Source organism: Diceros bicornis, chromosome 39 (assembly GCF_020826845.1).
Source record: "Diceros bicornis minor isolate mBicDic1 chromosome 39, mDicBic1.mat.cur, whole genome shotgun sequence".
Classification (NCBI taxonomy): Eukaryota; Metazoa; Chordata; class Mammalia; order Perissodactyla; family Rhinocerotidae; genus Diceros; species Diceros bicornis.
In genome coordinates, this window is record NC_080778.1 from 11,861,504 (window position 1) to 11,877,393 (window position 15,890).

General features: G+C 46.0%; 1 protein-coding gene across 2 annotated transcripts in view; it reads right to left on the reverse strand.

Annotated features, from left to right (window-relative positions):
- ZDHHC14 (zinc finger DHHC-type palmitoyltransferase 14) overlaps positions 1–15,890 on the reverse strand; it is a 279,273-nt gene that overhangs the window by 38,013 nt on the left and 225,370 nt on the right. For both annotated transcript variants that reach the window (XM_058534084.1, XM_058534083.1), the window contains exon 4: positions 2,415–2,552. In XM_058534084.1, coding sequence (XP_058390067.1) covers positions 2,415–2,552 — 138 coding nt within the window. The remainder of the gene's footprint in view (positions 1–2,414; positions 2,553–15,890) is intronic.

Below are 15,890 nucleotides of genomic sequence, written 5' to 3' on the forward strand. Positions count from 1 at the left end.
CCTCTGTAACTGGAAAGCGAGGCCGGCTACGGGAAGGCTAAGATGGCTCCACATTCTTCTCACTCCCTCTGTGCTGTCCTCCCCTCCTCTCTGTGCCCACTGGCCACCACTGAGGCACAAGGATGTGCCGTGCGCTAGGATGATGCCAATTGGTGGGAAAACTGATAAGGGAAGCTTAAGGCTTTCTCTTCCATTTCTGCTAGGCCATCAGGGCAACACCAGCAAGTGGACATGCTGCAGACCTCAGCACAGACACAATCTTGAGGCAAAATTGGGAGACCAAAATTTACTGAACCCAAATTGTAGCACTTTTCCAAACTCTCCTTCCTCTCTAAGGAAGTCCAGATGTCACCTTCCCAGGAATCTTTGTGACAACAGAATTCTCTCCCTGCCTTCCCCTCCCTGTCATGTCATCCCTCTCAGAGCCCATGCCCGGCAGGGACAACTCAGAACAGTTCTCTACCACTCTCAAATCGCTCTCTGCCTTTGCCTGTGTTTTCAGAATCTTAGCGGGATCATGAGAACCACATAAAAACCTCTGCCTTTCCTGAAAGCAACCTGTGCCAAGCCAAACTGGGGGGTGGGTGGGGTTGTTTAGTAGGAGTTGTTGGTGAGGGGGTTGCAGAACAAGGGGAGACGAAAATCTTTATTTGCTTTTGTCCAAAATATTCGGGTAACCTGCACCCAGATAAATTCTGAATGCTTTTTTGTTGAAGACTGGATTAACAATAGATAAGCATAAACTACAGCAAACTCTATTTTTCTGGAGCCAAGGTAAGTAAAACTTTAGAGGAGATGAAAGTAAAGTGTACATCGCAACACAACTGTGGTGATAGGTGGTGACTTGTGTGTGTGTGTGTTCCCAGATGTTACGTGTGCAGTTGGGCAAGTGAAAACTGGCCCTCAATATCCAGAATGTAGGGACAAGGCCATAAATACAATGCGATAATACATAAATATATATGAAAGCATTTTGAAGTTGCTGAAGATGATATAAAAATGTAATGCTTAAATACTATTTTTCAGTGTCATGGATATGCTGGAATTTCTTCTCTAGTTGTAAACAATTGCTTCTTCTGTCTATTAATACGTAGATGGGACCTTGGCTATATTTTTGCCATTTTGAGACTCTGAAAATAGAGAGCAGAGGCGTCCCTGCAGAGCCAGCATTGGCATCCTTCCCAGGTGGTGGGGAAGAGGTCTCTGACAAATGTCAATCCTCTTTGTCTGATCCCCCCAAGTTATGGCTCTAAGCCTATATTACAAATTTGTGTCACATTCAGATGAAAGGATTTCAGTCAGAAAGAATGGGAACTAGAATTTAAAATGCCTATGAAAATTTGGGACAATTCATTTAATGTGCAAAGTTGACCAATATTTAAAAAGAACTAATGTGAAACTTTCCATATCACCCACTTCCCCTACCCCCCATCCCCACCCCACCAAGCGAAGGGGAGGAGAATATGCATTTCTAACTTCAGCTGTAGCTCATTCCATTTGTGGTTTTAGTGCTGCTGCATGGAAGAGGGAGGCCTGTGTGCAGATACTTCTGGAAACATTCCAGAAAGAGGCTCTGTACCTGCTAACGGGTGGTTGTATTTCAGGAATGTGGACAAGAGGCAATGCTGATCTTTAGTGGGGCTAATGGCACTGTAATGGAAGTTTTAAAGCTCAAATGTAGAATTCAAAGCCAATTAACTCCCTTCTCATCACTCCCTACTGTATTAAAGTGATTGGTCAAGAGACAAAAGAAATTCAAAGTTATGACCCTGAGAATGGGGAAAGAAAAATGCCATTTGCTTAGGCAAATGTATATTAAAATCATTTATATCCAAATCTCGTTTTTAATAAAGTTGCTTCTTTCATATGCCAGGCATTTACTAATGTTCTAGCAGACAATCGAACATCTTATCAAATGCATATCTTTAACAGATAGACTTGTGTGTAAGAAAACCCAGTCTTTATCCCCACATGCGTTTTTCTAGGGAGAGTGACTGTTCCTGCTTAAGTAGACATCACATTAAAAAAAAAGCTCTGCTGTTCTATGGTTATCAGGGCAGCACATTATCCTTTGTGAAAATGTGGGGATGATTCTTCCAGTGGATCCCTTAGCAGAAGACAAAGTGAGGTCACTGAGGCTGGAATGGGGGTGAGTGTATCAAGGCAAAAGTCTTGTGAGTGGAAGAGAGCCTGATCCAGGTGTGACCTGGCAGCTGCTGTTGGAAGGACAGGGAATGGGGACCAGAAGGGACAGAGGGAGGGATGACAAGGGATGGAGGAAGGTAGGAAGTGAGGAGGGGAAAGAGAAGAAAGAGAAAGCCCGCAATGATCAAAATATTAACTCAAAATTAAATCAGAAAACCAAAGTCAGGCAAATGGTTACATATGTAATCTGATTTCGCCAGCATACTTACGAAGGATGACGTGCGTGATAACGAATGCAAATATAAAGACTGTCAGAAAAGACAGAGATAAAATAAACATATAAAAAAATCTGTAGTTTCTTTTCCCCACACAGTTGCCTACCCAGGGACAGTGGTGATCAAACCGTTCTGAAATGAGAGGCAGAAAAAAAGAGATGGAAATCAATTAATAAAATGGTATAATTAATTAATTAATTATTAATGACTTTTATTTGAGGGAGTCCCTCCCCCCAAATATCCCACGACCCAATATCTAACGTGATAGTTGGATAATAAATCCAACTGATTTATAATCAACAATATAAAATGATAATATAGTAAAATGATATCATACTACATATTTCCAAACTGACCACTCAGAGAAATGCTTAACATTAAGACATTTGGAGAACATCATTATTCTTTCAACAGAAGATTTCTCTCTTTTGTAAAAGAAACTTCTTTGGCTCACAGAACAATATTCCCTTAAGATGGTACCAACACTTCTGATGTTAAGTGCTGGGCTGGGCAGGGCTGGGGCTCAGCGTTTCATGCGTGTGTGGTGTTGAATGACCACCTCTCCTGGTAAATGTCCACAGAGAGGTCACTAGCGTCCTGGGACAGGACAGAGGGGCAATCCCTTGTTCTTCCATTCCAGTTACAACTGTTTCCTAGGAAATGTCTCCGCTATTTCAAAAGTTGTAGAAGAGTTGATATCATGTTTTTAAAGTGAACTACGATCTTCAAATGCAGTGTAATACACCAGATCTTTTAGCCCACAGTTCTTAGCTTCCTTACCTGTAAACTTTATGGAGTTCTTGTGGGGTTAAACAAAGTAATGTCTGGGAAAGCATTTAAAAAAAACGTACACGATGCTTTATAGTTCATCAAGAGAAGTCACATACATGAATACATTTGGCCTTGAAACGTTCCTATGAGGAAAATGATGATGTTGCCCTATTTTACAGATGAGCGCACAGAGGCTCAGAGAGAAGGGAGTCTGCTTGTATGGGGAACTAGAGCTTGAGGCCACATCTTTTAGGGCTGACCCCATCTTCCCAATGTGTATGCTGCCTCTAGCACTTTGTCAGTGACAGAGCACTGGGGTTGGGCATTCTCAAGCTGTTACCGCATGCAACCGTAAGTACAAAGCTACGTCTTCTCACCTTGGGAATTTCGCACGAAATTTGTCATGCATTTGTGATTTGCTCTTCCCCTTGCAAGTAACGGCAAAGTGCTTCTCTTCTCTAGTACTCAGCAGATCTTCTATCCAGAAGGGCTATCCAGAGCACGATTCTAACACACCCCCTCACCTCAGACCACTTGCCCTGGGGACGGGCAGGAAAATGCTGGGCATAGGACTTATCTTTCTACTTGGGCTCTTTTCCAAGCCTAGCTTCTATCCAACTTTCACATTTTATCTCTAGGTGCTTTAAAAACATACAGAGAGGGCTAAAGGAGGTGTGATTACGGAAATAAAACATTATAAAGTTATGCGTGGCAGCCAATTCCATTGCTTTCTGGTCGCCTATCATAAATCCCTCATCTCGTGTTTTATGTCGAGTGTGAGCTTGTTTCTCAAAAAGGGCACGAGGACACCTGGAGATAGTGGTGGCAGAGGAATTGTAAGATTCACTGTTGTCTGCAAGTGACGTCAACAAGAACAGCCAGGTCACCGGAGCAGGGGACCCGAAGAGAAAGCTCCGAGCTCACTGACCTGGTGACGACCTGATGGCCTCTCAGATGCTGACACTCAAAGCAAAGTAATTCCTACTGGTATTACATGTTAACATGTGCTGCCAACCCCACCCACTGGAAAGTTAACTCCTGCATAAAAACAACCTCATTCCCCAAATCACTGATCTGCACAGGCTGTACAAGGGAGACATCTACACAAAGAAGCACAAAAAGAGAAAAAAAATCTGAATCAGATTTTCCTAAGACCTTGAGGCTGCCATTTTGAGAAACCTCTTTTCTTCTTTATACCTGAGTATACAAAATGGGAATGAGAAGTGGAGGCTGGGGGCACAAAAGCAATGTTAGGTTGGAACCTCGGATTCCAGCTGTGACAGCTGATTTCCAGATCCCAAATCGGTGGTGGACTGAGCCCCTTCATGAAAGTGAAAATCACCCATCAGCAGAGAAGACAAAAGGGCTTGGGAGGCATAATTAACATCGTGGAACCCCCATCCCAAGTACCAAGGTCTTTGCAGCCCACTGCACATCCTTTCCGTGGGGGCAGGCGGTAGTTGTATTTTTAGTTTAGAAAGTTTCCTATTAGCTAAGCTGTGACACTGTGCTTTCCTGAGAGAGGCAGAGCAACTGGAGAAGTGAAAGCAACAGATGATGGGCATGAGACCGTGGGTCATGGGGTCTGGGAGTCTTCTTGGGAAACCAGTGATGTCTCAGGAATGGGTGTGAACGCCTGGCTCTCCGGCAGTCCTGAGCTGACAGCAGTTTCCATTTGGAAACTTGTCTTATTGAGAACTTTTTCTTGGCTGACGAAAATCCCACTCAAAACGTAGGCTCACTGAGAAATTCTTTTATTTAATGTTTTTCATGTCCTCTTTCGTGTTTGTTGAATACATGGTGGTAAATGAGCCTAAGAGACTCTGTGGGCATCTCTGGGGAACAACAAAGCATCAGAGTCCAGGGCCGTCTGTCTAATGGCGTGTCACACTCTTTCTCACTCCCCGATCCTGGTACCCTCCTCCCACCTGCTCCCTCAGCTTTTCTCTCTGCCTGACTTCTGGTGGTGGGCTGCACTGCGGGCTCACGCTGGGCCTCTTCTCTCGCCATGGATTCTCTCTCTCACTGGGCGAACTCTTTTCATCCCAAGTTCAAATGCCAACTATACACTGAGAACACCAAAATGGCCGTGTGCCATCTTCAGCTGAACTGCCTGACATCTCAAACTTGACATGCCCCAGAGAAAACCTCCCCTTATCCCTCCCCAGACACGTTCCTCTTCAGACTTCCCACTGAACTTCTGCTCCACCCAGAATCCCAGGCACCACGCTTGACCCTGATCTTTCCCTCACCCCACATCCGGTCCATGAGCGAGTCCTGTCAGCTCTACCCCCACCTTTATCTAAACTCATCTTATTTATTTCTCACTTGCTTTTATCTGCCAACTCTACTTTAAGCCTTTAAAAAATATCTGTCAGAAGACTGACTAAGCCCTCATACTACCAAAAGGACGTCCACGTGAGCAAGTACGTTAGTGTCACATAGCTAACAGTAGCAAAGCTGGGATGGGGCCAGCTCTATCTGCCTCCAGAACTCTCGACCACTAAATGCCACACTGCTGTGCCCGGCACGGCTTCAAGGGCGAGGACCACTAAGAAGAAAAACAACAACATAACACTCCATGGCTTCCAGGAGCTCCTTATCTTATTTGGTGAGGACACTTTATTTTCAGACTCCAAAATATTCCACAGACCCAAGGAATGAACTCCTAACAGAGGAAAATCTAATTTAGTGTTGAAATCAGTCTGCTCTCTCACCATTGTTGGCAGCATACAACATTCTCCCTCTACAGGTCAAGGATACAAACGGGACAAGATAAGGACGATAACATGACTCACCCTGTCCCGCAGGGCTCTGCCCTGGACGCCCTCACTCTCCCTCAGAGGAGTGGAGGAAGCTTAGGAGCCCCCAGGGGTCATTTTGAATGGGGAGGCTTGTGCTGTTATTCAGTGTCCAGGGAAGAAGAGCAGACAGGAGTGGGGCACAAGCTGAGCCGAGCGGAGAGCAAGTGCTGACCAGAAATGACATACGGCCTGGCTCCCGGGACCTGAGTGGAGCAGTAATGGGCTGGGAGGGAGACATCTGGAGGAGGAGAGGGAAACCCAGCAGCTGGCGAGGCTAGCTGCATGCAACCACAACATCTGAGAAGTTTCAAACAACTCCTACGAGAGGTCCGTTTGTATATTTTCCGTGTGGAAAAACTGAACGGGGTGGCCTATGTACTAAGGGTAGCGGGGGTGGGGGCCAGGTGTGTGTGATGGGAGGCTCTTTAAAAAGCTGCTTTGGAGTCGTTGCACGTCCCTCGATTCTGAAGTTTAGATCCTACCAAAAGGGAGTGGTTTCTACCCCGCAACATCTCAGGAGCGTTCCTGTAAAGGGAGTGAGGAGCTTTTCCCTAAGGGAGGCTGTTGTAGCTGTGGGCACAGGAACAGAGCCTGGAGAACAGAATGGAATGTCGGGGTGGGGTAGGGGCTGAAAAGACCTAGAAGGTTCTCTAATAATTCGAGATCAGAGTTAGCTAGCAGGGGGTCCTGACCACAGCTCAGGTAACATCACGCTGCCCCGTGATGATTTGTGGACCTGATTCCCCCTCCATCCCCAGGTGAGGCCTGGAGGGGAGACATCATTCCTAGCCACCCTAATAGCGCTGGTACCTAAGTGCCTGGCACGTAGCAGACACTCAACAAATATGCACCAAGCTAGGGAAGTAACAAGAAACGCCTTTAATAGATTTTCAAATGATCACTGCTCCTGGTTGCCAGGTGGAGACATGGGAAAATGCTGCTGAGAGATAAGATTTCGGGCAAGCCAACAGGAAAAGGCAGGGGTCTGTGAAATTTGAATATGTTCAGAGAAGGCTGAGGGTTGTTGATTAGAGGCTAAAAGAGCTGACCAGAAGTTGTTAGTGTGGATCAGCTCACTGAGAGACGTGGCCTCTGGCAGAGAGGGCTTTATTTAAAGCTCCGCAAGACGCCACTGGGAGACCCAGAGGCTACGGGTGGAATTCAAGTCAGGGCAGCAACTTTGAAAAGTTACCTGCCGTCAGATCCTGAGTGGGGAAAGAAGATTCGATTAAAATGGCTAGTTGGGGGGCCGGCCCGGTGGCGTAGTGGTTAAGCTCTTGAGCTCCACTTTGGCAGCTTGGGGTTCACAGGTTCGGATCCCGGCCGCGGACCAACGCACTGCTTGTCAAGCCATGCTGTGGCAGCGTCCCATATAAAGTAGAGAAAGATGGGCACAGATGTTAGCCCAGGGCCAGTCTTCCTCAGCAAAAAAAAAGGAGGATTGGCAACAGATGTTAGCTCAGGGCTAATCTTCCTCACAAAAAAATAAATAAAATAAAATGGCCAGTGGGAACATAGCGTAGGAAAACGAGTTATGGTCCTATTTTTTTAACCCAAAACTCTAAATAACAATGAAAATAATATTATTGATGATGATTGAAGTGACCATTTGCCGAGTGCCCGTGACATCATTATTTCATTTATTCTTGACAACAGCCTCGAGACATAGGTGCTATTCCCAGACTACACAGAGGAGAGAACCACGGAGGGAGGTGAGGAACCGCCCACCAGGAGCTGAAGGCACTGTGCTGAGTGACTATGCCACTCCTCTGATCACAGACAGATTCAATTTCCGGGAGAGATGGAATAGGAAAAAGAGGCCTTAAAAATAAGGAGAAATGGAGAAGTATTAAAATCAGACAGGGACAGAAAAATGCACTGAAATATTAAGGGAAAAGTATTTGCAAAAGCTGTGTTCAAAGGCTACCAGAGAAAGGAATACAATATTTGAAAATGTTAAGAATTTGAAATCTCCCAGAAGTGAGGCTCTAAACCAGGCCCTCAAGAGTGGGATCTGGAGATAGATAAAACCATATCCTCAGGCCAGGCACCCACGGTGGCCAGGAAAATTCCGCATTTTCCCTACAGTGGTCCTGGACTCTGGGTGGACTGGGTCTCAGCTCAGTCAGGAGAAGGGGTATAATAATCCCAACTTCTTTCTCCAAGAGTGTCTTGAGCATCATGTGAAAACAGTAGATGTAAGTATGCAATTGAAATTTAAAACTTCCCACTGAAATGTTAATTATTTTTAAATTAAATGTTTTTAAAGGTATGAAATGGAAAATTACTTTTTCTTTAAACCTAGGACTTTTTTACTTCCAAAATTAGAAAAATTTAGAAAACCAGATAATATTGTGCCTTATACATTTTAAGATGCTTTCCCATGTAATATGTCCTCTGGTAATACAATTATATACATGCTGTAAATAGTGATGTCTCGTGACTGCCACTAAGGCCTGTGTGTTCCAAGATTACATGGATGGACGTTAGACAGAGAGAAGAGGGGCAAATGCTGATATTAATATTTATAATGTTCATAATTGTCCTCAGTTTCCCATTTCTAAAAAGGTGGTCCTTGGCCAGAAGACCCTCAGATCCTTCCTGTTCCAAGTTCTGGAGATCTAGGCGTGAAGGGCACCCTCCGTGTCCAGCACTCTCAGAGGCAGGGGTTCTTGTGGCTCAGTCCAGTTCTCTTGGGACAAGTCCCGGCTCCCCAAGTTTGCGATACAGAATAGAAGAGAAGCCAGACTCAGACAGGGAGAAGGGGCGTTTGACGCTCAGAAGTCATTTGTAGGGTTTTCTAAAATTCACATAGCACGCTGTTACTCTGCACAGACGTTCAGTCTCCTGAAGTATCTGCTTCTCCAGGTGCCCGTGTGATTGACATTTTAGGGCATGTGCCTGAGATTCTACAATGCCTTTGTCCCTTCGGTTCAAGGGTTGGTGATCTACTGCAAACACCCAGGTTTGGGGGGGTGTTGTTGGGAGTGGGTAACCCCAGTCATTCCTGTGGGGCCCAAGGGCAAGATCTGAGGGTGCATTTGGACGTCACTGATCCTCAAGCGCCACTCTTGGGCCGTTACGTTTCTCACCGATGTATTCTCCTTGGGTGAGTTCATGCTCCCTTTCCAACTGCCCGCTAGACATTTCTTCCCAACTGTCGCACAGACACCTCACAGTCAGCGGCTCCAAAGCCATATTCATTATGCTCCCCTGTACTCTCTCCTCCTCACTAACCTGCCTCTTCTTAGCAAACAGCGCCCCCACCCATCCAGTTGCCCAGAGTAGAGAATGCATTCATCTCTTGCCCTTTGCTCTTCTCCCTCAAATACAGGTGGTCAACAGGATTGTTAACTGTATTCCTGCTCTCTTTTCTATGCTTCTGCTCTCTGTCTATGAAGGGCATTGCAATGCGTATGCCCCTGTCATCTCTTTCATGAACCACTGCAAGATCATCCTGGGTCGCCCAAGTCTGTCCTCCACACTGTTGCTACAGGGACCTCCCAGAGCAGATAAAGATCATGTCAGCCCTTTGCTTGTATTCCTTGGGCGGCTCCTGTGGCTGGGCCTCCCTCTTCACTGGCCGCAGCCTTGTGGTCTGCAGAGCTAAGGCATTTCCAAATTGAGCTGCTTGGGTGCTGGGAGGCCCCTCCCCCCAGTTGCTCACCTTTTCTTCCCCTTCAACTACAGCAGGTAGACCTATATCTGTTTTATATTTGAATTTCTTCATTATATTCCATTTTCTAAAATGGCCCACTGCTTAAAACCACCAAAAAAAAAAAACAAATTTATAGTCAGCTAGTAAATATTTACCATAATTATTCTAAGCAGTCCCATGTTAAGTTCCTAGTATGTGTGGTATTGCACTGTCATAAAATCATAGCTTGGTGGTGCACTGTTGAAGGGACATTGGATTCTTAAGTTAGAGGACCTGAATTCAAGTCCCAGCCTTTTGCCTATTTACTGATGTAACCTGGGCAGGTTTCTGGGCCTCAGCAGTTCGATATGCTATAAAACGTTCTTTCCAACTCAAATACTATGGTCATATGGCTAAATAAAACTTTTCAAGAATTGAAGTCAATTGTGTCTACCCTACACAAAATTAGGAAGTGTTGGCAGGCCCCAGCAGAAGAGACTCTATAAATAATTTATAAGAACTGGTTCTCTGATAGACCCAGGTTAGGCTGAGAACTAATTGGTGGCTCCAAAGCACTCAGAATCTACAAAGTACTATATAAATACTCCTGCCACCAGAGTCGGGTCAGCACAGACTTCTTAGACTCTAAATATAGTGTGTTGTTTTCTTGTTTGTTGCTGTTGTTCATATAAAGCATGCAAGCACTTCACTGAGTCACCATGGTCTAGTCAGCGCATCTTTAATTACTTTTCTAAACAAAGGCACTCAAAAGAATAGGCCAAAGCTCCTATCTAATGGTCAGGATTGGCTATGTAATTTGTGGGGCCACTGCAAAGTGAAAATATATGGCATCTTATTTAAAAATCATTAAGAATTTCAAGATGGCAACAGCAGAGCATTAAATCAATGTCGGTTCCTAAACACCCACGAAGCCAGCCCTGTTAACTGCCATAGGTTTATGGTCTGGGAATGTGATTTCCTAATCTGTGGCAAATTAATGGCTGGAGATTCCACTGGGTTGTCTGAAAGGATTTACAGAGGGTTTCTAAGAGCAAAGTACAGTGAGGAAGTTGTGATTCACTGCGAGTTAAACTTAACAGTAGGCTAACATCCCATTCCATATGGAGAGCCTTGGGCAAGTGGAAAAAACTCTCCTGGCTGATACTTGCTAGAGCTACCCAGCTCAGATCAGCTGGCTGGGTGGGGAGAGGGCTCTTAGGTGCTGCTAGCCTGGGTGAGACCGACCTGATGAAGGTGTGATGGGAATGAGGTTAACAAAGGAAGAAGGATGAGATGGAGGACACAAGAGGGAGAGGCAGCAAATGCTAAAACTGTCTATCCGCTCATCTATTGTTTTCTATGAATACCAGAAACTCTGTTTTATAACCTCTAGGGCAGTAGTTCTTAACCTTTCTTTATTCCCTAATGCTTTGAAAATCTGATGAAAACTCTGGTCGCCCCGTCCTCACGCACTCACACACAGCAGTTTACATACAACTTCTGGAAGCTTGTTCTTAGACCCCATTAAGAACAGTTGACCTATGTGCTTGATTTGCTGAAATCTAAGTAACTAATTTCAACAACTAGTGTTCAAGTTGAGTTGTTCTAAGAAGGCAAACAGGAATGTGCCTGCCTGTTGCTAACTGTGCCAAACTCAGCTCCTGAAGGTACACCCTCCAAAATCCCAGCCCCGCTAGGGGCTGGCACTGTGCTCACTCTGCATAACTGCTGCAGTCACCTGCCTACACAGAATGGGAGCTGCGTTACTTATGGGAAGAACCTACGCTTTATTCAGGGTTTTCCAAACTAAGGCCTGTGCTCAAGGAGTGGGTCATGAAGTTAATTTAGTTGGTCATGACCAGCATTAAAAAAAAATGATGGGGCCAGCCCTGTAATGTAGTGGTTAAGTTCATGCACTCTGCTTTGGCGGCCCCGGGTTCTCAGGTTCAGATCCTGGGCGTGGACCTATATACTGCTTTTCGAGCCATGCTGTGGAGGCATCCTGTATACAAAATAGAGGAGGACTGGCACGGATGTTAGCTCAGGAACAATCTTCCCCAAGCAAAAAGAGGAAGATTGGCAACAGATGTTAGCTCAGGGCCAATCTTCCTCACCAAAAAAGAAAGAAAGAAAGAAAGAAAGAGTAGAATAGAAAATATCAAGACATCTGTAGTCAAGTTGTGTTCTGCTTCATGAAACTTTATCCAAGTATTTGTGTATATTGGATCCCCATGTAAAATGCATTTCTTACTGTGAGTTGCAGAGGGAAAAAAAGCTACCGCTTTATTCAAATTTGTAGCTGGCACTTGACAGGCCCTCAAATATTTGTTGAGTGAATAAACATATGTATAATTTCAATTATGTCATTTCCATCCTCCCAGAACCACATCAAGGTTACTAGTTCCTGATTAGATTTAATTTAAAAATTTTTTATCATTTGTATCATCATACAAATTTTTCATTTGTACTGCTGGGAGGTTTCAGGGTGTGGGCTGTGAGTTTTATTTAGTTGAGATTGGGCACGGAAACTTTTTTGTTCCAGTTGAGGACACTAACCTAGTTATAGAACCAAAAAAGCAATTTTTTTAAAGAGAGAAGGGTGAAATAGAGAGATGAAGGTAGATACAGCCAGAGGAAATTCCAATTCTCTTTTTCTCCTTTCTCCCTACCCTTCCTTTCCTCCTTCCCTCCCTCCTTCAGTAAACATTAACTGAGCAGCTGGATGCCAGGCAAGGTGCTGATTGCTGGGAAAACACGGCAAGGGAAACAGACAAGGTCTGCTTTCTTGTAGCTTACACCCCAGGGGCAGAGATCGTCACCAAATAGGCCTGCAGTGTATCATGACAAACTGGTCAGCACTGTTAAGGCAGAGTACAGAAGCCGTGGGAGGGGCGTGCTTCCCTGAGGAACCTGCCCTGAGTCTTCCCTGCAAGGTGGCTAGGAGCTAACAGAGAGGACTGTCGCTTGCTCCAGGAACTAAGAGGAGGCCAATGGGGCCAGAGCCCAGGCAGCGAGGAGTGTAGCGCCAGCCGGAACTGGGGACGTGGGCAGGGCGCAGATCTGGTAGACCGAGGATTTTGACCTCCCTTCTACTAGCCACTAGCAGGAAAGCACTTTCAAGGAGAGGAGTTGTGTGATCAGATTCTGTTTGGACTCCTAGAGGGTGGATTGGATGGGGAGAGGAGTGGCTGGTGGGGGTCCACTAGGAGACTCCTGCCCAGGCAAGCTGACAGATGATGGTAGCTTGCAGCTGGTCATGGCAATGCGAAGGGAGAGACACAGATGGAGCTGGGATCCACTGAGTAAGAAAACATACAGAACCTGGTGATGGGTTAGGTAAGCATGGGAGAGGAAGGAGTCAAATACGACTCTTAGATGTTCGTCTTGTGCAACCAATGATCAGTGTTGGCACTCATCAAGGTGGGGATCATGGGGGAATACTCACTCGGGATGTCTCTGAGCTCCCCAAGTGCAGATGTCTGAAGAGCAGGTGCATCTGCAGGTCTGGAGCTCTGAGGTGAGGTCTGAGCCCGAACATAAACTTGAGAGAAAGACAGACTTTGGGAAGATAGAGGGAGAAAGACTCAGAGATGAGCACACACACTCCCCGGAGACACAAAGCCAGGACCCCCACACAGATCAAGGGAGACAGAGCAAGTCAGAAAGATGCACATATGGCGAGAGCGAGACAAACGGAAACAGACTTTCATGAAGTAATTGCTTGTGGCTTTTCTAGGTATTGAATAAAAGTATTTTTATTGCAGTTTGACAATTACAGGCAGAAAGGAGGCAAGCACATCTTGGTCAGATAAAAATAAAACCCAAGGCCGGAGATCAATCTCCTCTGGCCTAGGTCCAGTTTTACCTTTGCAATAGAACTGTGGCTGAATTTCACGGCGCTAATCCAGGATACCTTGAATATCTGCCTGGAGGCCCCAGAAATTCTGCTAAGACTTTCCTGTTGGTGGGGGATGTGCTTTCCAAAATACCCCATTAGACATGCAGTCTCTTTCTTTTGTCGAAAACAATTTTAAAATAATAAATGCACAGAATAAGAAAAGACATATGTTTTAAAATTTACTTTAAATGCATTATTAAATTACTAGAGTCTTCTAAGAAAGCATTTTTCTAAAGTGAACATAGAAATGGCTCCCAGTCTTATATAAGAGTATCAGACTGAAGTATCCAGAAAGCCCCATAGGGCAGGCCATGCAGGGTTCTACTTAATTCTCATTCCATGTTTATAAATTGGCATTCTGATTATGAATTGGCTGCCCAAGTAGCTTGACCAGAGGCAGAGAAAGGGTTGGTCCCTGGGGCAGTGAGTCACACAGTCATTGGCTGAAAATGAACACATTGGCATCCTGGCTCTGCACACTCAGTGTGAGAGTTCGGCTAACGAGGTCTGTCCCCCAGGGATGGCTCTGTCCTCGACACACCAACAAAACCAGGACTCCAATCCTGCCAAGTGCAGGGTCCCAGACAAGGACGCTCTGAAAGGCATCTGGGGGGTAAGCCCCCTACTTCCCAGGGTGTGGGCCAACCTCGCCCACCTTTTCTCATATGGGTGTGTGAGCCCTCCCTCCATCCCTGCCTCATGGGGCTGCTGTGAGGCCCATGCCATGACTGACGTGAACGTGAAACGTGTGACCTGCTGGAAAAAATAAGGCCAACACCTCATGGGGGCAGGCAGTTTATGTGGTTGTTCCCACTCTAGGTCCAGATCCCTGACCCAGGGAGGATCTACCCAGTTCACCTGTCTGTAGACAACATCATCCTGGGGCCTCTAGGATGTCAACAAAGGACTCTGCTGGGAATGTCTGAAGCCCCCTCTGGGATGAGAACTATGATGATTCACCCTACAAAGTTATGGGCAAAAGTTCTATAAAAGTGTGTTATGATGTTGTTTCCCAGTTTTTTCTCTCCAGGGAACTGCTGGTGACTTTTAGCCGGAAAGTCTAGGAGAGTGGGCCCTGGTCCACCCTAGAACCACCTCTGGGGTCCCCTTGCTTGCCCCCTGACATCCTGAGACAAGGCTCTCGTTTCTCCTGTGTTTAAACTCTCGCCCAGAGTCCAGCCTTTGTCCACGGAGTCTGTCGTTATCTGTGGGCTTTCTGGAAGGATCTGCTTCCTCCTCTGGGCACTGTGTCTACCTCAGTGCCTGTCTACTTCCTCTGCTCTCTACCCAGTGGCCCCAGGAGAGGGGGAAAGACACTTACTGCTTAAAGCAGGATTGAAAATGGATTCTTCAGTAGTAGATACCATAGCACTTTTTGTTTAAGACCATTAACCAACCCCCCCCCCCACTCACCGCAAAATTCTTAATGCTCTTTATGACATCACCTTGTAAACTCTAAAGAGCTGCATAAAAGAGAGGAGAGGTCACGTTGGCAATGGGGAGACATTCTGGACTAAGGGAGCCGAGTTACTGTGGGGTCTACCCTTCAGGCCTGGCCGGCCTCCTCGGCAGCTCCTGGGGCAGCCCTGCCCCGTGTGACAAGCACCTCCCTCCCAGCCAGCGGCCTGCTCCTCCGTCCCAGCACTGCCTGCTCCCAGCCCTTGGAAGGCTCTGGCTCCAGGACCACTGTTGTTCCATCTACCTCACTACCTCTCGCTTCCCCTTGGCATTTGCTTTTCTTGCTCCTTTCCCTTCTCTATTTCTTTTCCCATTATTTTCTAGTACTTCTTTTTTCCTTCTCTGCATCTGACTTCATGGACACCAACCCACCATTCCCAGCTGGACATACGTGGTGCTCAGATCTGGCTCTCTGGAGCTGACTTCACTGGCTCTGGGTGCTCGTGTTTAAGCTGCTGCAGATCGAGTTCTGGACCAAGAGCCAGAGGGTTCCAGGCGGTTAAACTGAGTTACGTACTTTATAGACTCAGGTCACCACGTCAGGATTCACTTAAATTATATGAACTCTATTTTTCTTTAAAAGCATTAATTTTTAACATGGGGGAAATAATCATATTCTCAGGAGACAGAGGGATCACTCACTCACTCTTCTTTGCCCCAACTCCATGAATTTAAGGAAGCATTGAGTCTCGATAGTTCTTCCTCTGAAATATTTCTGGAATCCATCCATGTTGTCTTTCCATCACCATGGCTACTATCCTAGTCTGGGCCATGGTGCCCTGTCCCCGCCCTGGGGCAACAGCCTTCCCACCCATCCACTTGTCACCATCCAGTTTACTCCCTGTAATGTAGACAGAGGGCGGTTTCTGAAACACGGTTGATAAGGTCGCTCCATTGTCCCC